The sequence below is a fragment of the Ranitomeya variabilis genome, chromosome 3 (assembly GCF_051348905.1).
Source record: "Ranitomeya variabilis isolate aRanVar5 chromosome 3, aRanVar5.hap1, whole genome shotgun sequence".
NCBI lineage: Eukaryota > Metazoa > Chordata > Amphibia > Anura > Dendrobatidae > Ranitomeya > Ranitomeya variabilis.
Genome location: NC_135234.1, coordinates 395,702,201 through 395,725,660, shown reverse-complemented (window position 1 = coordinate 395,725,660; position 23,460 = coordinate 395,702,201). Strand labels below are relative to the sequence as shown.

The 23,460-nt window shown below is 45.4% G+C and overlaps 1 protein-coding gene across 2 annotated transcripts in view; it reads left to right on the top strand.

The window, feature by feature from the left end:
- Positions 1-1,008: 1,008 nt before the first annotated feature.
- The window catches only part of LOC143816119 (ultra-long-chain fatty acid omega-hydroxylase-like), a 56,910-nt gene continuing 34,458 nt past the window's right edge, over positions 1,009-23,460 (top strand). The window contains exons 1-3 of one of the 2 annotated variants that reach the window (XM_077296115.1): positions 1,009-1,147; positions 15,236-15,458; positions 22,577-22,721. In XM_077296115.1, coding sequence (XP_077152230.1) covers positions 15,237-15,458; positions 22,577-22,721 — 367 coding nt within the window. In that variant the 5' untranslated portion in view covers positions 1,009-1,147; position 15,236. Of the gene's footprint in view, positions 1,148-15,235; positions 15,459-18,891; positions 19,037-22,576; positions 22,722-23,460 lie in introns of both variants that reach the window. The other variant, XM_077296114.1, reaches the window with a different exon arrangement.

Here is a 23,460-nt window from a genome sequence, read left to right as displayed (position 1 = left end):
ATAAAGAAAAATCTTTAAATGAGATGGTGTGTCCAAACTTTTGGTGTGTACTGTAAATACAGTATATATACATATACTGTATGTATATATATGTATACAGTATGTATATATATATATCATTGTGGGGGGGGGGAACCAGACACATTTCTTGCACAGGGTCCCTAAGCTGTCAATGTCCGATTCTGCACCAGGCAGCACTGATCTGAACGTTGGACCAGAGTCTTGGGCATCTGTTGAATTTCCCACACTACGACCGCCCCTCTCACATCTCCTCCTGCCAGGGTAGAAAAAAAATGTTAAACGGGTGTGAATTGGGGTGTGTCTAAAAATAGCAGCATCAGTTGACATCCTTTCTATTCTTCAAGAGTTGGGAGGTATGTGTGCTGAGTTGGCCGCTGCTGTCATAATCGGTGGAGCACAAATTGTGCTGACTCCAGGGTACATCAGCATCCTCAGTGCACACACCGCAGCGTTCTGTACTGAACGCTCACATCTCAGGAGCAATTAAAGGGCACGCGGCAGGCAAAACGCTGCCCCCAGCCCAAGCACTGCAGTCCCCAGGAATCTGACTTGGGGGCCCGCAGAAAAGGACACCTGCGGATTCCTGCGGTCAATGAGCATGACGTCGTCAGAGACGCCCAATTGTGAGAGCAGCCCGAAAATTAGCATCTACCGGCTTAGTTTTTAGGCAACTGATATAAAAAGTCATGGATAACACCTCTCAGAAAGTGATGAGCGAGTATACTCGTTGCTCGGGTTTTCTCGAGCACGCTCAGGTGACCTCCGAGTAGGGAACCCCCACATGTAATCAAGCTGGCTAGTAGTCGTAAAGCATTCAGCAGAGGTGATGAAAACTAAATCTCCGAACGCTAACAAATACTCGGAGGTCACCTGAGCAAGGAGTACACTCGCTCATCACTATGCTTAGATTTTTATTATCAGGCATGTAATTCTAGTTTTTCACCACTAGGTGGAGACATTATACAAGGAACAGGTGTCAGACCCTTGCACTACAACAGCTATGTGTTGGTCTGGTATGAGCATGCCCAGAACGACTTGTGAGTTGTGACTCCAGGAAATGTAACCTGGCATAAGTTCCTGCTGAAGTTTGGACTGCAGAAGTGCGAGAAATTCCACACAGTGACAGGTAATGTCTGCATCTCTGCTTATAAATGTCATGTCTGCACGATTTGCTGTAATAATGGAGGAGCAATAGAAGCTGCTGTATCCATAGGTTATCTATGTCTGCTAATGGTGTCTCTGGCTGCAGTGCAACTACAAATCTTAGAATTTCCTCACAGTTCTCAGGTTTCATATGTTGTAAGGTGTTCTTGTCATCTATTGAGATGAGGAGATTTATTAGTAATGTAGTGAATTTACATGGAAATCTTGTCACGGGTATCAATATGATGCGCTATTGATAATTGTTCTAACATAATGGACCCTATTCTGTTGGCCCCAATCGAAACCTATTCAGACAGCCGCAACACACGTAGGGATTTCCTAACAAACGTGTAATCCCTGCATGTGTTGCGGCTGTAAAACAGCCATGAGACATGGGGCCACGGGGACTGGAACATAGTATCAGAGCATGCCAAGTCACTTGGATAACTCCTGAGCATGCTCCGATAGTGCCCGACCTGCACCAATAGCACTGGAACCTGCTCCAATAGCGCCTGACCTGCACCAATAGCACCTGAACCTGCTCCGATGGAGCACGAGCATGCTCCGATAGCACCCGACCTGCACCAATAGCACTGGAACCTGCTCCAATAGCGCCCGAGTATGCTCTGATAGCGCCCGAGCCTACACCGATAGCGCCCGAGCCTGCACAGATAGCGGCCGAGCCTGCACTGATAGCGCCCGAACCTGCACCGATAACGCCCGAGCCTGTACCGATAGCGCCCGAGCCTGCACCGATAGAGCCCAAGCATGCTCTGATAGTGCCTGACCTGCACCAATAGCACCGGAACCTGCTCCGATAGCGCCCGAGCATGCTCCGATAGCGCCCGAGCATGCTCCGATAGCGCCCGAGCCAGCACCGATAGCCCCCGAGCCTGCACCGATAGCGCCCGAGCCTGCACCAATAGTGCCCGAGCCAGCACCGATAGTGCCCGAGCCTGCACCGATAGCCCCCGAGCCTGCACCGATAGTGCCCGAGCCTGCACCGATAGCCCCCGAGCCTGCACCGATAGCGCCCGAGCCTGCACCGATAATGCCCGAGCCTGCACCGATAGCCCCCGAGCCTGCACCGATAGTGCCCGAGCCTGCACCGATAGCGTCCGAGCCTGCACCGATAGCGCCTGAGCCTGCACCGATAATGCCCGAGCCTGCACCGATAGCCCCCGAGCCTGCACCAATAGTGCCCGAGCCTGCACCGATAGCGCCCAAGCCTGCACCGATAGCGCCCAAGCCTGCACCGATAGCACCCGAGCCTGCACCGAGAGCCCCCGAGCCTGCACTGATAGCGCCCGAGCCTGCACCGATAGCGCCCGAGCCTGCACCGATGGCGCCCGAGCCTGCACCGATAGCGCCCGAGCCTGCACCGATAGCGCCCGAGCCTGCACCGATAGCCCCCGAGCCTGCACCGATAGTGCCCGAGCCTGCACCGATAGCGCCCGAGCCTGCACCGATAGCGCCCGAGCCTGCACCGATAGCGCCTGAGCCTGCACCGATAGCGCCCGATCCTGCACCGATAGCGCCCGATCCTGCACCGATAGCGCCCGAGCCTGCACTGATAGCGCCCGAGCCTGCACTGATAGCCCCCGAGCCTGCACCGATAGCGCCCGATCCTGCACCGATAGCGCCCGATCCTGCACCGATAGCGCCCGAGCCTGCACCGATAGCCCCCGAGCCTGCACTGATAGCGCCCGAGCCTGCACTGATAGCGCCCGAGCCTGCTCCAATAGCACCTTATCCCAGCACGTTCACCCACCACTATTGTATTTACTTTCAAATATAACAAAGTCCAACAGAAAACTGGTATAAAGTCCGTGAGGTATGACAATCCCTTCGTAAAAGAGAGGGCAGTTTACCAGTGTTCCCAGGGGTTGTCCCACGCTTTCTAATGTGTGAGGGCGTCCCAAGACACCATGCTGCTTTATATACGTTGGGCCCAGTTCATGCCTTATAAATGTTGTGGAGACCCATGTTGGAAAGGCGCTTTTAGTAATGTTATTATAAGTGTCTCCGATGTAACAAATGCCGGCCATGACTCGGACATTCAGGGAGGTAATGAGGGAGCTCATCCCAGATTTCATTGTCGTGATGTTAACCATTGCTTATATTAGGTAAGCTGGTGACACCAGTCCCGAGGACACTGATGTAACAACCCTGCTGGCATCACTGCATGGCCTCCCATCCCCCACCTGTATTTCACTCAAACTCACTTCTCTGGGCCATCTTGTGACTTCTCTCTGCTGCCAGCTCCATGCTGTGTGCCTCATGTCTTGCTCTGTGCATGCTCTGTCTGTGTGCATAGGGGGGCGGCGCCGGCAACTCCTGTGTCTTATAGAGACTGTGTGTACCTTGCTAAGGTGTCCCCGGCCAATTGCAATGAAGCTTCCTGTATTTAAGACATCCCCACCCTTTGGTGGGAGCCTGTGCAACTTACTCCCTCAGTCAGTTCTTAGCTGCTGAGGTGCCAGGCCCTGTCCCTGTTACTGTTATGTCCGCCACCCAGGGGGGGCGTTGTACCCTGGTCTGTGTCCTGTGTTTGCCGTCCAGTGGGGCTTCGTTCCCTGGCTTGTGTCCATCTCTCTGTGCCTTGTCCTGTTCCTGACTTTGTCTTAGCCTAGTCCTGTTCCTGTGTCCATTTATATCCCTGCCTTGGTTTCCTTTCCCTGCTGTGCGTACTCTGTGTCTTGCTTTGCTCTGCTTTTGGCTCTGCTCTCTGTGACCTGGCTTTGCTCTCAGCTCTGCACTCTGTGTCTTGCTCTGCTCTCTGTGGTTTTGCTCTGGGCTCTGCACTCTGTGTCTTACTCTGCACTCTGACTTTGCTCTGCTCTCAGCTCTGCACTCTGTGTCTTGCTCTGCACTCAGCTCTGCACTCTGACTTTGTTCTGCTCTCAGTTCTGCACTCTTTGGCATTGCTCTGCACTCTGACCTTGCTCTGCACTCTGTGGCTTTGCTCAGTGGCTCCGCTCCTTGCGGATCTACGTCTCTTGCTTTTAGCTCCGCCTCCTGCATTTCTGAATGTGGCTCCGCCTCCTGCTCTTGGCTCCGCCTCCTGCATTCCTGCACTTGGCTCCGCCTCCTGCTTTTGGCTCTGCCTCCTGCGTTTCTGCACTTGGCTCCGCCTTCTGCTCTTGGCTCCTCCTCCTGCGTCTCTGCTCTTGGCTCTATCTCCTGTGCTTTTGCTCTGCATCCGCTCTTGCGGTCTTTTTTTTACCTATTCTTAAGTCCTCCTGTCTGAACAGGCTCTACCTGTTTTACATACCTGCCTGCAGACTGGTCCCTACCGGTTCTTCCAGTGTACCAGCCTTGTCCTCCTGTCCTGCCAGAGAGCCAGCCGTACCTGCCTGCCTACCAGAGAGCCAGCCGTGCCCGCCTGCCAGTGTCTCTGTAGTACCCGCCTGCCAGAGAGCCAGCCGTGCCTGCCTGTCAGTGTCTCTGTAGTACCCGCCTGCCAGAGAGCCAGCCGTGCCCGCCTGCCAGTGTCTCTGTAGTACCCCTACGTGCCTACTGTTGTGAATTCTGCTCTTGGGCTCCCTCCGGTGGTTGTAAGTGGTAGCGCTGCTGTCTTTGAATCACAGCATTTATCAGGTGTTTTCACCTTTTGCAATTTGGACGGGGCTATTTAGTCTTGCTTCACCCTTTAGTCAATGCCAGTTGTCCATTGTTCCTGGAGGATTCACATCCCTGCCTGGTTCCTTCTGCTTTGCAGTTCTTTTCATCAAAGATAAGTTCTGGCCTTGATTTGCTGTCCACATGTTGTGGTCTTATTGCTCAGTTCCTTTCTATGTTTTGTCTTGTCCAGCTTGGTCTGTATTAGGATTTTTTTAGCCAAGCTGGTATCTCTGGAGATGCAGATATACCCTCCATATCTTTAGTTAGCTGTGGAGTTTTTGTATTGTCTGTTGTGGATATTTTCTAGTTTTTAATACTGACCACATAGTACTCTGTCCTGTCCCTTCTATTTAGCTAGAAGTGGCCTCCTTTGCTAAATTCTGATTTCAGTCTGTGTATGTTTTTTCCCTCTCCTCTCACAGTCAATATTTGTGGGGGGCTGCCTGTTCTTTGGGGATTTTCTCTGAGGCAAGATAGTTTTCCCTTTTCTATCTCTAGGGGTAATTAGTCCTCCGGCTGTGTCGAGATGTCTAGAGAGCGCTAGGTACATTCCACGGCTACTTCTAGTTGCGGTGTTAGGTTCAGGGTCTGCGGTCAGTATAGGTACCACCTTCTCCAGAGTACGTCCCATGCTGCTCTTAGGCCACCAGATCATAACAGTACAACTGGCCAACAAATGAGTTAACCGCATCTCAGAAGAAGGGAAGGAAAGTGCTGAGCCATTTTTTTTTCTGTAGTCTGTTGTGGTTTTTTTTCTCTTCCCTCTTTGCCTCTGGGTGGCTCAAGAGTTCGGCGCTGGTATGGATGTTCAGGGACTGGTTTCTCGTGTGGATCAACTTGCTGCTAGAGTACAGGGTATTTCCGATTATATCATTCAGACTCCAGTTTTAGAGCCTAGAATTCCAACTCCTGATTTGTTTTTTGGGGATAGGTCCAAATTTCTGAGCTTTAAAAATAACTGTAAACTGTTTTTTGCTCTGAAACACCGTTCCTCTGGTGATCCCATCCAGCAGGTTAAAATTATTATATCTCTGCTGCGTGGTGACCCCCAGGATTGGGCATTTGCCCTGGAACCTGGGAATCCGGCGTTGCTTAATGTAGACACCTTTTTTCAGGCGCTTGGGTTATTGTATGACGAACCTAATTCTGTGGATCATGCTGAGAAGACCTTGTTGGCCCTGTCTCAGGGTCAAGAAGCGGCAGAATCATATTGCCAGAAGTTTAGAAAATGGTCTGTGCTGACTAAATGGAATGAGGATGCCTTGGCGGCAATTTTCAGAAAGGGTCTTTCTGAATCCGTTAAAGATGTTATGGTGGGGTTCCCCACGCCTGCTGGTCTGAATGATTCTATGTCTCTGGCCATTCAGATTGATCGGCGCTTGCACACTATGGCATTGTCTTCCGAGCGGAGTCCTGAGCCTATGCAGTGTGATAGGATTGTGTCTAGAGCTGAACGACAAGGATTCAGACGTCAGAATAGGTTGTGTTTTTATTGCGGCGATTCTGCTCATGTTATTTCTGATTGCCCTAAGCGTACCAAGAGAATCGCTAGTTCTGTTACCATCAGTACTGTACAACCTAAATTTCTGTTATCTGTGACCCTGATCTGCTCATTATCGTCATTTTCTGTCATGGCATTTGTGGATTCAGGCGCCGCTCTAAATTTAATGGACTTAGAATTTGCCAGATGTTGTGGTTTCCCCTTGCAGCCTTTGCAGAGTCCTATTCCTTTGAGGGGCATTGATGCTACACCGTTAGCTAAAAATAAACCTCAGTTTTGGACACAGCTGACCATGTGCATGGCGCCAGCCCATCAGGAAGATTGTCGTTTTTTGGTGTTGCATAATTTGCATGATGCTATTGTGCTGGGTTTCTCATGGTTACAGGTGCATAATCCGGTATTAGATTGGAAATCTATGTCTGTGACTAGTTGGGGTTGTCAGGGGGTTCATGGTGACGTTCCTGTGATGTCAATTGCCTCCTCCCCCTCTTCTGAAATTCCTGAGTTTTTGTCAGATTTCCAGGATGTATTCGATGAGCCCAAGTCCAGTTCCCTTCCACCGCATAGGGACTGTGATTGTGCTATTGACTTGATTCCAGGCTGTAAGTTCCCTAAAGGCCGACTTTTCAACCTGTCTGTGCCAGAACATACCGCCATGCGGAGCTATGTTAAGGAGTCCTTGGAGAAGGGGCATATTCGGCCATCTTCTTCACCATTGGGAGCAGGTTTTTTCTTTGTTGCCAAAAAAGATGGCTCCTTGAGACCCTGTATTGATTATTGCCTCTTGAATAAGATCACGGTCAAATTTCAATACCCTTTGCCTTTGCTTTCTGATCTGTTTGCTAGGATTAAGGGGGCTAGTTGGTTTACTAAGATTGACCTTCGAGGGGCATATAATCTGTATTCGTATTAAGCAGGGGGACGAATGGAAAACTGCGTTTAATACGCCCGAAGGCCATTTTGAATACCTTGTGATGCCATTCGGACTCTCTAATGCTCCATCTGTGTTTCAGTCCTTCATGCATGATATATTTCGGAATTATCTTGATAAATTCATGATAGTATATTTGGATGATATTTTGATTTTTTCAGATGATTGGGAGTCTCATGTGAAACAAGTCAGGATGGTATTTCAGATCCTTCGTGATAATGCCTTGTTTGTTAAGGGGTCTAAGTGCCTCTTTGGAGTACAGAAGATTTCTTTCTTGGGCTTCATTTTTTCTGCCTCATCTATAGAAATGGATCCGGTTAAGGTTCAGGCCATTCATGATTGGATCCAGCCCACATCCGTGAAGAGCCTTCAGAAATTTTTGGGCTTTGCTAATTTTTATCGCCGTTTCATTGCCAACTTCTCCAGTGTGGTTAAACCCCTGACCGATTTGACAAAGAAAGGCGCTGATGTTACTAATTGGTCCTCTGCGGCTGTTTCTGCCTTTCAGGAGCTTAAACGCCGATTTACTTCTGCCCCTGTGTTGGGTCAGCCGGATGTTTCTCTTCCTTTTCAGGTTGAGGTTGACGCTTCTGAGATTGGGGCAGGGGCCGTTTTGTCTCAGAGGAATTCTGATGGTTCCTTGATGAAACCGTGTGCCTTCTTTTCTCGAAAGTTTTCGCCTACGGAACGCAATTATGATGTCGGCAATCGTGAGTTGTTGGCTATGAAGTGGGCATTTGAGGAGTGGCGACATTGGCTTGAGGGGGCCAAGCACCGTATTGTGGTCTTGACCGATCATAAGAATCTGATTTATCTCGAGTCTGCCAAACGGCTGATTCCTAGACAGGCCCGATGGTCCCTGTTTTTCTCCCGTTTTGATTTTGTGGTCTCGTATCTTCCGGGTTCTAAGAATGTTAAGGCTGATGCCCTTTCTAGGAGCTTTTTGCCTGTTTCTCCTGGGGTCCTTGAGCCGGTCGGTATTCTGAAGGAAGGGGTGATTCTTTCTGCCATCTCCCCTGATTTACGACGGGTTCTTCAGAAATTTCAGGCTGATAAACCTGACCGCTGTCCAGTGGGGAAATTGTTTGTTCCTGACAGATGGACTAGTAAAGTGATTTCGGAGGTTCATTGTTCTGTGTTGGCTGGTCATCCTGGGATTTTTGGTACCAGAGATTTGGTTGGTAGGTCCTTTTTGTGGCCTTCTTTGTCACGGGATGTGCGTTCTTTTGTGCAGTCCTGTGGGACTTGTGCGCGGGCCAAACCTTGCTGTTCCCGCGCTAGTGGGTTGCTTTTGCCTTTGCCGGTCCCTGAGAGGCCTTGGACGCATATTTCTATGGATTTTATTTCGGATCTTCCGGTTTCCCAGAGGATGTCAGTTATCTGGGTGGTTTGTGACCAGTTTTCTAAGATAGTTCATTTGATACCTTTGCCTAAGTTGCCTTCCTCTTCTGATTTGGCTCCGTTGTTTTTTCAGCATGTGGTTCGTTTGCATGGCATTCCGGAGAACATTGTGTCCGATAGAGGTTCCCAGTTTGTTTCTAGGTTTTGGCGGGCCTTTTGTGCTAGGCTGGGCATTGATTTGTCTTTTTCTTCCGCATTTCATCCTCAGACAAATGGCCAAACCGAGCGAACTAATCAGACTTTGGAAACTTATTTGACATGCTTTGTGTCTGCTGATCAGGATGATTGGGTGGCTTTCTTGCCATTGGCCGAGTTTGCCCTTAATAATCGGGCTAGTTCTGCTACCTTGGTTTCACCCTTCTTTTGTAACTCTGGTTTTCATCCTCGTTTTTCTTCAGGGCAGGTTGAGCCTTCTGATTGTCCTGGGGTGGACTCTGTGGTTGACAGGTTGCAGCAAATTTGGGCTCATGTTGTTGACAATTTGGTGTTGTCTCAGGAGGGGGCTTAGCGTTTTGCTAACCGTCGTCGCTGTGTTGGTTTCCGGCTTCGGGTTGGGGATTTGGTCTGGTTGTCTTCCCGTCATGTCCCTATGAAGGTTTCTTCCCCTAAGTTTAAGCCTCGGTTTATTGGCCCTTATAGGATTTCTGAGATTATCAATCCAGTGTCTTTTCGTTTGGCCCTTCCAGCCTCTTTTTCCATCCATAATGTTTTTCATAGATCTTTGTTGCGGAAATATGTGGTACCCGCTGTTCCCTCTGTTGATCCTCCTGCCCCGGTGTTGATTGATGGAGAGTTGGAGTATGTGGTTGAGAAGATTTTGGATTCTCGTTTTTCGAGGCAGAGGCTTCAGTATCTTGTCAAATGGAAGGGTTATGGCCAGGAGGATAATTCTTGGGTTGTTGCCTCCGATGTTCATGCTGATGATTTGGTTCGTGCCTTTCATTTGGCTCGTCCGGATCGGCCTGGGGGCTCTGGTGAGGGTTCAGTGACTCCTCCTCAAGGGGGGGGTACTGTTGTGAATTCTGCTCTTGGGCTCCCTCCGGTGGTTGTAAGTGGTAGCGCTGCTGTCTTTGAATCACAACATTTATCAGGTGTTTTCACCTTTTGCAATTTGGACGGGGCTATTTAGTCTTGCTTCACCCTTTAGTCAGTGCCAGTTGTCCATTGTTCCTGGAGTATTCACATCCCTGCCTGGTTCCTTCTGCTTTGCAGTTCTTTTCATCAAAGATAAGTTCTGGCCTTGATTTGCTGTCCACATGTTGTGGTCTTATTGCTCAGTTCCTTTCCATGTTTTGTCTTGTCCAGCTTGGTCTGTATTAGGATTTTTTTAGCCAAGCTGGTATCTCTGGAGATGCAGATATACCCTCCATATCTTTAGTTAGCTGTGGAGTTTTTGTATTGTCTGTGGTGGATATTTTCTAGTTTTTAATACTGACCGCATAGTACTCTGCCCTGTCCTTTCTATTTAGCTAGAAGTGGCCTCCTTTGCTAAATTCTCATTTCAGTCTGTGTATGTTTTTTCCCTCTCCTCTCACAGTCAATATTTGTGGGGGGCTGCCTGTTCTTTGGGGATTTTCTCTGAGGCAAGATAGTTTTCCCTTTTCTATCTCTAGGGGTAATTAGTCCTCCGGCTGTGTCGAGATGTCTAGGGAGCGCTAGGTACATTCCACGGCTACTTCTAGTTGCGGTGTTAGGTTCAGGGTCTGCGGTCATTATAGGTACCACCTTCTCCAGAGTACGTCCCATGCTGCTCTTAGGCCACCAGATCATAACAGCCTGCCAGAGAGCCAGCTGTGCCCGCCTGCCAGTGTCTCTGTTGTACCCATCCGCCTGCCTGTGTGCCAGCCTGTCTGCCAGAGTGCCAGCCGTGCCCGCCTGCCTGTCTATGTTCCTTTCCCCGGTGGGATCAGCAGCCACAGCCAGACACCACCCTGGAGTAGGACCTGGTAGCTTCCTGCCGCACAAGTCTGACCTCACCATCAGAGGCTCCAGCGAACACCAAGGAAGCTACTTAGTTACGCCCCTTCCAGAAAGTCTGGTCTGTGGTCCAGTGGGGCCACACACGCCCGCACCAACCAGTCTGGGCGCGAGCGTGACAACTGATATTAGTCGCAGCATTGTGATTACTGCATGGAGTCAGAGATAGACCTGCAAATAAAAGAACTGTGTTTCAAAGAGTAACTGAACTTTTAAGTTTTTTAATAACTTTGTCCAACATGAAAAGTTATGAAACTTTGCAGATAACTTTATAAAAGGAATATGTCTTTATTCTTGTAAAAAAAAAATATATATAATGCATGTAAAGGTCTTCCAGATCGTTGCTTTCCCCCAATCTTTTTGCCTAAATTTAACTACATTGATATCAGATCAAACTCAAAGGCGGCGGGTGAGGAATACCCCGATCATCCGCACCTGCTGTTACTGTTATTAGTGGTAGCAAGTGTCGGATGATGGGAATAATAGTCCCAAAAGCCCCCACCTGCTGTCATCGCTCTGACTTTACTATAATTCTCATCATTCTCCTCTGCACGCGCCGATCACTGGCAGAGCAGGGGAGAATGAGGAGAGCCTTGTTGAGCACCAGCCGCCGGGGAACAGCACTTACTGTAACGCTTCTTCCCCGTCGGCCGTCCGTGTGGTACTGATGCGGCACACGGTTGTCACACATGTGCCGCAAGTATTACACACACGGAAACGGATATCTCCAGGACCGTGTTTTCCAGTACTGGAAATAAACGGACGTATGAAACCGGCCTTAGACTGTGATGATAAGCGGAACATGCAGAGGAGAGGACAGGCGCTGAGCTGATCCTTTTACTGCCATCATCTGTACTCCAAATGATGAATTCAGCTGAAGGCAGGCATATAAACTGGGGAAAAGCAGAGGGTTTGGAAGCCATTAACATGCATGTTTTCCTGGAATAAAGACAAATCTCATAATAAAGTGGTTTGTAAAGATTCATAACTTTCCATGCTAGACAAAATTATTTAAAAAAAAAAATTGTTTAGAAAGTTCAGTTATTATTTTAAAGGGAACCTGTCACCCCCAAAATCGATGGTGAGGTAAGCTCACCGTCATCAGGGGCTTATCTACATCATTCTGTAATGCTGTAGATAAGCCCCCAATGTATCCTGAAAGAGGAGAAAAAGACGTTATATTATACTCACCCAGGGGCGGTCCCGCTGCGGTCCGGTCAAATGGGAGTCTCAGGTCCGCTCCGGGGCCTCCTATCTTTATTCCATCACGTCCTCTTCTTGTCTTCACGCTGCGGCTCCGGCGCAGGCGTACTTTGTCTGCCCTGTTGAGGACAGAGAAAAGTACTGCAGTGCGCAGGTGCCGGGAACGGTCAGAGAGGCCCAGCGCCTGCGCACTGCAGTACTTTGCTCTGCCCTCAACAGGGCAGACAAAGTACGCCTGCGCCGGAGCCGCAGCGTGAAGACCAGAAGAGGACGTCATCCTATGAAAATGGGAGGCCCCGGACCGCAGCGGGACCGCCCCTGGGTGAGTATAATCTAACCTCTTTTTCTCCTCTTTCAGGATACATGAGGGGCTTATCTACAGCATTCCAGAATGCTGTAGATAAGCCCCTGATGCCAGTGGCCTTATCTCAACTTCCATTTTGGGGGTGACAGGTTCCCTTTAAGGTTCTCTCTGTGCAGAGATGGAAGAGAGGTCCGAAATGCGAATCCCGTCAATGGGTCATAATGAAATGAGCTTTGTAACAGAGGCTTTGATGGATGTGATCCATTCATTTGAGACATGAATGACCATTCGAAACCCATGCAGCGGCTACTTAAATTCTGTAGCATTTCCGAAAAAGAACGCGCTGCAGCTTGAATGTCTTCTGCATGCTAATTGTATTAAGTATATGGATGGAATTTTCAAAACTTTACATGTTGTAGATCAGTGGTGTAGAATCCGCAAGCCATATTTGCAGCAAACCCACCTTTTATAACCGCCCTATTGCCATATACGTGTGCGCGACTCCTGGGATTGCGCGAGTGTGAAACTGATGCAACCACTTGGCTGTAACAGCCTACAATGTGACAGAGCCACACTACATATTGGCGACCCTTTACATGAATAGATAAAAATCAATTGTGAGCACGTTCTAAATTACTGACATCAATAAAATGATTTTATTGACTGTAGTTGAAAGGTTAAGGATATTAATGTCGGTTATCTGACTCTGAAATCATCTCAATATGTAAAGTACAAATTATCCGATGTCCCAGATTCAGTGTAAACCTTTTATTCCAATTTTTATGCTGCAATTTTACTGACAGTGACTTGTACAAACACGGCTGGGATAAGGAGGCACTTTATTTTTCTATTAGTAGAAAATAATGGGGCTGAGTAATGAAGGCCTTTCTCAGGTCACATTTGTTGAGGCTTTGGGGTTGATAAAGGCTGTAACGGTTTTAGAAAACCAATTTCCATATATAATATTGGATATTTCTAGACTATTAAGTTAATATACCCCACTCAGGGTCCTCATTGATGTGGAGAGATGGGCTGCAATAGTGCATCTCACTCCCTTCACATCTATACTTTACAATTGAATTTAACCTTAAAGATAATCTTTCACCAGGTTTTTGCCACCTATTATGAAAGCAGCATAATATAGGGGCAGAGACCCTGCTTCCTGTGATGTCTCACTTACTGGGTTGCTTAATGTGGCTTTGGCAAAATCAGTGATTCATCAGCAGGAGATTATCACTAGAGGACCAGTGAACCTGCTGCCATGTAGTTCTCCGTATTCATGAGCTCTGTATAACCTCACCCCCACCAATGATTGGCAGCCTTCTGCCTATGCAGTGTCCACAGAAATCTATCAATCAGTGGTGTGGTTGGAGTTATACAGAGCTCAGCATTCCCAGAACTGATAGATCTGCAGCAGATAAAACAGAGATTTTATTAAAACTGGAGCAATGAATGAAATAAGTGATTCATCACTGAAATCAGGATATCTGTTGCTCTCAGATGGGGTAGCAAAATCCTCATGACAGATTGGCTTTAACACAGAAAGTGAGTGGCCCTGTAGGGGTTTTGAGCACATTCTGATTGCGACTTTCAACACTGAGGAATAAAAACATCTCAGCATGCACGCGTCTGGTAAAATTGCAGCAGCTCCTGCACCTGTTTGCTCTGAGGACATAGAAGCAGTCATGTCCACAAGTTTGGAAATTGGAAAAGTAATAACTTTTTAGGATGTGTTGCTCAAGTTTCTGACATAACTACAAAGATCAGGCTCTGTTCACGTTTGCATTTTGTTTTTTGATTTAGGAATAGAGATATGCAACTTAGTAGGAAAACCGATCTATTTAACGACTTATGACGTACTATGTCAGTCATAATTCGTCTCCCTGCCATTGATGTGAGCTCGTACCCCGAGGCTGTATCTTTCCAGCAAATGATGGCTGTGTTATTCAGACATCATGTGCCTCTAAGAGTCCCAAATGAAGCGGAGCTCCACCTGCTGCTGTGCGCCTGTTAAATCCCAATGTCAATCTCTGTTAGTGGCATTTAATGCTTATCGGCAAGGGACCGCTCAGTTCTAAATCATCATCAGCGCACCTGTGGTACGAATGCGGGATGCCGATAGGTTGCCATGACAGCTAGGGGTCGGCTGAAGACTAGAGTTGAGCAAATTTCTTTGGGTTCCCACTTATTCGGCAAGCTATAGCGTTTGCCGAATAAGCTGCAGAGGGAACTCTGATACATGGAGCGCGCCGGCTGATCGGCGCCGCAGCTGCATGTGTTGCGGCTGTGTCACAGCACATGTATGGAGAGCCTATTTTTTATTGGGCTTCCCATGCATGTGCTGTGACAGTGACACAGCTGCGGTGCCGATCAGCTGGCGCGATCCAGTTATCCGGGAAGAAATTCACTCAACTCTACTGAAGACCCCTGTGACAGTCTTCCGTGGCTGGTGTTTATAGAAGACTGTGATTTCTGCTATGTACAGTAATACTGAGGCATTGCTGTATACAGCACATGACATTAGACAATCACAGCTTCAAGTCCCCTAAGGGAACTAACAATTACAGTGAAAAGCGAAAACAAAAGGTTTAAAAAATAGGGGGGAAAAATTCAAAAGTTTAAATCGCACCCTTCTTTACCACATTAAAAATTAAGAAATAAACAAAAGACACAAATTTTGTATCCCTTCGTTCGTAAAAGTCCAATCTATCAAAATATAAAATGAATTAATTTGATTGGTAAACCTCGTAATGTTGGTTGCCGCAACAACAGAAAAAATGCAATAAGATATGAATAAAAACATCAGCTCGGGGTGCAAATAAGCCCTCACACAGCTCCAAATGTTGGCAATTGAAAACGTTATGGCTCTCAAAAAGTAGCAACACTAGCAAAATTAATTAATCTTTTTTTTTTTTTTTTTTTTACAAATTTCTGAGATTTTAATACTTGCATATAAACACAAACTATGCATGTTTGGTATCGCCATAATCATACTTCCCTGGAAAATCATATTACCAGGTCATTTTAATGGTAAAATGAACGCTGTAAATAGAAACAGAACAGAAAGTCCTGCATGCTGCGCCTCTTACTATTTTATAATAATTTTCTTGTTCTCCTTTGCCTCAATCAGGATGCTGCCCATAGTGGATCATCTGCTGGATGTGCTAAATCTAGAGCACACACCCTTCAGGATATATACCGTCTCTGCTTTACTTCTGCTCTTTGCTGGTCTCATTGCTCGAACTCTCCTAAAGGTGACGCTTTACATCCAGGCGTATTTGGCCAATGCCAAAAAACTCAGCTGTTTTCCAGAGCCTCCAAGGCGCAGCTGGATTTTCGGACACCTCGGAATGGTACGTTAAATCTAAACAGTATCACGCCTCCATTTCCAAAGTATATGTGTAGAAGATATGTCTGCCAATTTGTCAGACCGGTGACCGTTCAGCTAAGTCGTGGACAGGCAAATTGTTTTTCTGTCATAGTTGAGAATGAGTAATGAAAGATAAATAAGATACCTGACGTGTCTATAGCTCAGAATACTAACGGGGCCACTAAAGGGAACCTGTCACCAGGTTTTTCCCCTATAAAGTAGATGTATTGTAGTTTGCAGGAGCACGATGGGTGACACTAAGTGGGATGACATAGGGTGCGTCATTCACAAGAAGCGAGGAGGCGCTGGATCAAGACCAATGACGCCCTTCGGACCGGACTGCCCTGTAGACGACTATAATAAAAGCAGAGCGCATTGGGGACATATATTGAGAATTCTGAAATGCTGTCACATAGGGCTTACAGGTGCTGGCCCTACTTTATATGGGAAAAACTTGATGACAGGTTCCCTTTGAGCTACTGTGAACTGTATCCTTCCTTTTGCTTCCTCTCCTACCCAGGAGATCATCAGACCATGTTCCTTCATGGTCAGTCACAGCCATTACACAGTACACAGCAGGGGCACATTTATAAGGTTACTTCAGCACAGGAACTTTTATGAAGAGACAATGGAGAAGATGGAGAAATGAAGTTCTCTGTCTTCTCCACACCTCTGCTCTGATTCTCTCTTGCAAGGTAATTGGATCACAGTAAGACGATAATCATCTCAGTCTCTGACAGAGTTTGATCTGAGTGTTATTGGCATAATTAGCCTGATTCTCTCACATGAGAGAACATACGGTCATCTGACTCCGACCTTAAAGTGACATCAAGGAAGGGTGTACTAATGAAGTCATGGCAATATGTGAAACACTATGTGGAAGGTTTGTAATATGCTCAATAAAGTTTGGTCATCACATCAACCAGAACCAACCATATAAAATCGGTTGATGTACTATCCATAATAGAGTATGCCATGGTTGCAGCCAATCAGCTGTGGCCGTCATGTGACATTTGTTGTGTCGGGAGACCAGTGACTGATATAATGCTCCATGAATCACAAGTCTTTGGATGTTCCTAAATCCACCAAATGACCCCAACCAAGTTTTTTTGGCTTTTGCCGGTGTGACATGTTTGTAACTCTTTCTACGAACCTTCTATGTCTGCTTTTAACCTTCCAGCCAGCTGCCATTCTGCATTGGAATAACAAGCAAATCTTGCTTATACTGTGTTGTGTTGTCTAATAACATGGCTCATTACATTCTCAGGTTTAGACATTATAAACCTTTAACAGATGAAGATAAAATGGCGAATGCAATTTAGAAGCCGTGTGTGCTACACATTTGTGCATGCGTTAATGTGCTAATGCTGCATCACTTCCTAAATAATAACTATCATGTTCTTAAGATTGTCTATATCCTCTCACTCAGCCAAATCAGTTCTCATACTTTGCACTGACGAGGGGCAATACCCCAAAACACGTGTCTGCAATTAGGACAAAAGCCAAACTAGAATCTCAAGTCACATTTCAAGGCTCGTTAAAGGGTCAATAGTGACTTGTAGGATTGCTGATTCCAACAGGTGGCGCAATGGAGTTCAAGTTCTCTTCCTCTCTGAAGAGGCAATTTGCATAGTTCTTCAAAGTATTTTATTTGTTAAAGTCATAACTTGCACTTTAGACCTGCTCTTAATGTAAAGTAGAATGAAACTTACAGAGATGCTCAGCCGTTTTATTGGGTTCTAAGTAGAATGAATGGGAGAGTTACTAATAAAAATGCTCCAAATGTCTTTCTCACGTGCCACATACAGGTGCTTCTCACAAAATTAGAATGCCATCAAAAAGTTATTTTATTTCAGTTCTTCAATACAAAAAGTAAATCTCATATATTATATAGAGTCATTACAAACAGAGTGATCTATTTCAAGTATTTATTTCTATTAATGTTGATGATTATGGCTTACAGCCAATGAAAACCCAAAAGTCATTATCTCCGTAAATTACAATACGTTATAACACCAGCTTGAAAAATGATTTTAAAATCCAAAATGTTGGCCTAATGAAATGTATGTTCAGTAAATTCAGTCAATACTTGGTCGGGGCTCCTTTTGCATCAATTACTGCATCAATGCGACGTGGTATGGAGGCGATCAGCCTGTGGCACTGCTGAGGTGTTATGGAAGCCCAGGTTGCTTTGATAGCATCCTTCAGATCTTCTGCATTGTTGGGTCTGGTGTCTCTCATCTTCCTCTGAACAATATCCCATAGATTCTCTATGGGGTTAAGGTCAGGTGAGTTTGCTGGCCAATCAAGCACAGTGATACTGTTTTTTAAACCAGGTATTGGTACTTTTGGCAGTGTGGACAGGTGCCAAGTCCCGCTGGCGAATGAAATTTCCATCCCCAAAAAGCTTGTCGGCAGAGGGAAGCATGAAATGCTCTAAAATTTCCTGGTAGACGGTTGCGCTGACTTTGGTCTTGATAAAACACAGTGGACCTACAGCGGCAGATGACATTGCTCCCCAAACCATCACGGATTGAGGAAACGTCACACTAAACCTCAAGCAGCTTGAATTGTGTGCCACTCCACTCTTCCTCCAGACTCTGGGACCTTGATTTCCATGGTCTAGTGTAAATTTTCATTTAAATACACACTGTTGTTTTAATGTGGCACCCAGGCTTGGACTGGCCCACAGGCGAAAAGGGCAATTACCAGTGGACCCCCACTACCATATATAAGCAGTAATTAGCATAATACACTTGATTCTTTACATACACGCAGAAGTATTCATTGTATAGAAGCAGAGATCAAATTTGTGAATAAAGATAATGTAATATTTGGATGTAGCTGAACATTGGGCCTCGGAGTCAATGTTACTGGTGGGCCCTTGGCAGCGCCATCCGACACTGATGGAACCTCCTAGTTACGATGATACAATAAGCAGAATAAATGTAAATCCATTTAGACCAGGCAATAAATCAGTCGGGAATGAAAGTCCTACGAATGCTCATTCACTATCGGCCTGTCTGAACAGGCAGGCAATAACAGACAAGCAAAAATGCTCATTCATTGGGTTTGATCATTTTTTAAGCAAGCTTAAAACTCATTATTAGCAGCAACACCTAATCCTGTGTAAACAGGTGATATATTGCTGCTTTTCTATTCTCACAGATTATAAAATGATCTTTCTTTACTCATAGAACATTCACATCTGCCGATCAACTTGCATATAGTGGATAGCCAGCCATTTAAAAGCTTGCATCTGCTCGTCTAAATGGGCCATAACATGCTTTACTGCAGCATCTGGAGCTATAAAAGATTTGCACTTTGTCTTTGCTCCCTTTTAATGCTTTTATTATGCTTCAGTCCTAACCTCTTGTTGCAGCTTAACTTTGCATTATGCCTATCATTACTTGTAGTTTTTACCTAATGAAGAGGGAATGAAGGAAGTCAGCAAGCAAGTCAGCAAATTTACCTACTATATCAAGACTTGGATGGGACCAACCATCCCTCTAGTAGCACTGATTCATCCGGAAACCCTCAAACCTGTTGTTTCTGCACCAGGTATAGTACTTGGGATCTTCATTGAAACATTCAGTCATTCTAGTGGTGAGACAAAAACTTTGATCAATATAGTTCTCCTATTTTGTAAACCGAAAGAAAAATGGACACCAAAGCTAAGGATAACAATTTTATTGAAAGACCATTAAAACAATACATAAATACACAGATGAATCTATAAATAAAAACGATGCAATAGAAAAACGAAAGGCAACACTAGTGCCACGTAAGAGCGCCCCCCGAGGAAGCAGCATTTGCGAAACGCGCGTCGGGGCTCCTCTTTCCACGTACGGTTGCAGGGTGGGATTCTGTGTGTGCATCCACTATTCAGGTAAGTATTATACTGCTTCACCCATGTACGCTTTTGGGACTTTCCCTGTATATGTGCACCCTTGTGCTGAGGGTAGCATGGCGGTATAGGGTTTTTTTGCCGTATTACTTTGTGCATTAGGCATTTTATTTATACTTTAATCTTTAAGCATACTCAGTTTCTCCCTGCATCTGCTTATTATCAGTAAGCTACTCTATGCATTATTGCTACTATATGTCCGGTTGGTTCTGTCACCACTAATATCTAAGGTCTATATAAGCTATTCTTTGTATTTTTTGTACACCTCTGTGGGACAAGTATATACCAACCTTTCTTGCTCTTTAGCCTGATATATACGTACGTGGCACTAGTGTTGCCTTTCGTTTTTCTATTGCATCGTTTTTATTTATACATTCATCTGTGTATTTATGTATTGTTTTAATGGTCTTTCAAAAAAATTGTTATCCTTAGCTTTGGTGTCCATTTTTCTTTCGGTTTATATGATATTTTGCGATGGCGGAGCATTTACTTTGAGTGCCCTTGTTATAGGTATATTCTCCTATTTTGGTTGAAACTAATTTGCAAATTCTCAAAAAATTGTTATCTATCTGTACCATGTTATGCAATGCTAAAGTGATTCTGGTGTGGAGATATAATCTAGATAAATACGTTTGTAAGGCACAGGAACAGCCACTAAGCATTTCAGGAACTCTGGGATAGGAGCGCAGACCAAGGATGACCATGGAGTCAGGAAGATAAACTCAAAGGCAACTTTACTGGACAGACAGAAGAATAAAACAGATATCATTAATGTCAGGCCCAGTAACGTCCATGATGCAGTTTCACACAGAGGTTATCCGCTTCATGTCTACAAAGGTGCAAGTTTCTTAGCAACGTTGGTACGTGCTTCACAACAACAGAGGCCTGTAACCTCACTTGAGACCATAGCAATTCTCAGGTTTCACGACACATGTCCTTTATCAGTTTTCTCAATGCTATGGGATGGGACTGTGTCTTTCAGTATCCACTGAACGTCTGTTAGCTGGTATAAACCTTTTAGGTATGGTATCTTTATGTCTGTCAAGACTGGAATCCCGCAGCATAGTCCCAGCTATTCATGTCCTACTGTAGTAAATGCTTCAGAACACCCTGATGGCTCAACAGTAGCACTTTTCCCACATTTACTAAAGGGAAAGAAGAGCTGGTACCTAACAATAAGTGTGTCATATGGGTGATGCTGCACCCCTGCTTAAACCCCCAGTTTGTGCTGTCCTTTTCATAACATGGTTCCTATGGACTAGAGTTGGGAGAGACTCAATTCACAGGGCCTGGTCCGTCAGTCACGTCAGTAATCTGTGGTTGCAGGAGTGGAGCCCTGAGAACTGAATTCTACCTCCTGACATCTTCAGCTCCTCTTTTGATTAACTAGCCTAACACATTGTTGTAGCATGACGCACAAGAGGCCAGAGAAGACTCCCGGTGGAGGGAGGCGGTTCTCAGACCTTTTGTCCATTAACCGGATTTTGCTAACTGAAAGGGTGGGAGCTGCTTCAGCAGTAAGGTAGTGAAAGCAGAGTTTTTGTGTATCCGGTTGCTTTTCAAAATTTTGTGGCTGGGAGAGTCTGACTGTTAGTTTCTAAGTATGGGGGATATGCAAGAGAAATCTTGAAAACAGTTGTGTGAGAAACAGGCAATTGAAGAGCGAATAAAGAGGTCTTAAAGTGAACTTGTCAGCAGGATGTGCTCAGTAACCTACAGACAGTGCCAGGCTGTAGTTGGTTGCTTTATACTGATTAAAATGATACCTTGGTTGATGATACGTCTTGTAGTTGTTGCTTAATCTTTATTTTCAGTTTTGAGTTAATAATATGCTCGTTCTCCGGGGCGGCCTGTGGGGGTCTTCATGTGGTGCTCTGCTTAGGTATTCATGTGTACGGCTTCTGACAGGTCACTGATCCCTCACTGACCTGCCCCCTATATTACATACTGAATATGTGGTATGGGGCAATATAGATAGCAGGGTGGAAATCTTTTTATGGGGGAGAGAGAAACGTGAGCAGTTTAATAGAGGGACAGTGTGGACTATGTTTTTCTCTGATGTTGTCACTTTTGTGTTTGAAATACTTTACATGGGAAAGTCCTACACTGGGATGAGAGATGTGGTAAGGGCACTGGGAGATGGAGAAAGAGGTGCTAAGTGTTAACAATTATTTAGAGTTGTGAGACAGGGAAGGAGTAGTCCTGTTAAGAGAATGGACTGTCATGGTCAAGACCCTCCTCTATTATAGAACATATGCAGCCGCTACAAAGAGTGCCTGTCACTCAGCGTATTCATACAATGTTGTAATTCTTCATCTGCTCTGTGCTGGTGATGCCAGAAATTAAGACACTTTCAGAGTTCCTCAATAGATTACAACTTACGCTTTAGCCCTGATTCTTCATCAAACCCAACATTTTCTACTCTGGTCTTGATGATGGAGTGTGAGGTTCTTATTTCATTAAGAGGCACATGCCTCTTAAAAGTCAGGCGTAACACAAAGTGATGTGTGCCTCTGCGTACCTCATCACTAATCTTACTCTAGTCAGGGACAGGAGTAAGACTAAAGCAGAGGTGTCAAACTGCATTCCTCGAGGGCCGCCAACAGGTCATGTTTTCAGAATTTCCTTAGCATTCCACAAGGTGCTGGAATCATTCTGTGCAGGTGATTAAATTATCACCTGTGCAATACAAGGAAATCCTGAAAACATGACCTGTTGGCGGCCCTCGAGGAATGCAGTTTGACACCTCTGATGTAAAGTACACCTTCATTCGTCATGAATTTGACAAGCAGAATTCTACATGCTCCTGTCACGTCCAAGCTCTGCCCACTTTGTCAGAGCTGAGCAAAAATGGCGTAAAAATACTAAAAGTTGCAAATTGTGTGCACCGCCTCATGTTGTGCAGAAATTTAGCAACTTCTCAAAGCTTTTTACCCCAGTTTTCTGCTTTAATAGCTATGATGAATCAAGCTTTAATAGCCGCATAAACATATATGAAGCTGTTGAGTTTGGCTCAGGAGACCTTGAACGTCAGACATTTGGAATTGGCCTATGTTTCTTTATCTTGGTAATCTGAACTATAAAACGTAACTATGTGAACTTAATTCTCATCTTAGTACAATTTTTTAATCCCATATTTGTACATCTTAATTCCTTGCTGCCAACTATCTGACTGTAACTTCCCATCACTCCAGATTAGGAATACAGAAGAAGGATTGCTGGTGGTGAACGAGTTGGTCAAGCAATACATCTATGGCTGCTCCTGGTGGTTTAGCCTTTATTATCCCATCGTGAGGCTTTTCCATCCTAATTATATTAAGCCTGTGTTTCAGGTTCCAGGTAGTCTACTATCTCTGACGTTACTGTCCTCAGCTTCAAAAATGTGCATGCTTTGCTTTCTACCTGCTGATAAAAAAGAGAAGCAGCCTTTCCGCTATTAAAATGGGTAATGAAATACCTTGTCACAAAGGTTTTTGCCGGTATTCGAAAGGTGGGGTACATTCAAGAAATCTGTAGGTCAAGTGTCTGTGTCATGTGACACATGACATATAGTATTGCTAAAAACTGTTAGGACTGTTGAGTGTTGACCCCAGAATTTTTATGCATGTGCACATGCTGAATTTGTCTATAGACGCAATGAAAATAGGGAGTGGGGTATTTATCAACCTTTGTACACCTGTAAATGGCCATGCCTCTTTTTGCTTAAAAGTACGTGGAACTTAAAGTAGAAAACATGACCTAGCATTTTCCAACAGATTCAGTATAATTTCATCAGGAAGTGTCCTAAATTATACAAGAAATGTACTCTAGTCGATGACTGGAGTCCATTTCCTGACTATGGTGCAGGAGGATCCGGTAGACTTTTAATGTAAGAGGTTGGCCAGTCTGGTGGTAAACGTTTTCCGTCACTCAACGTGACTTCTGAATCCCTTCAACTTGCTCAACTCTTCAACAGTAATTTTGACCAGGGGTGCCCAGACTTTTACATGCCACTGTACATAAGTTTCCTATGTTAAAGAACTGCTATTTAGAATTTTACATTTGTAATAAGTGCTGCTGTATGAAAACAGATGGCACA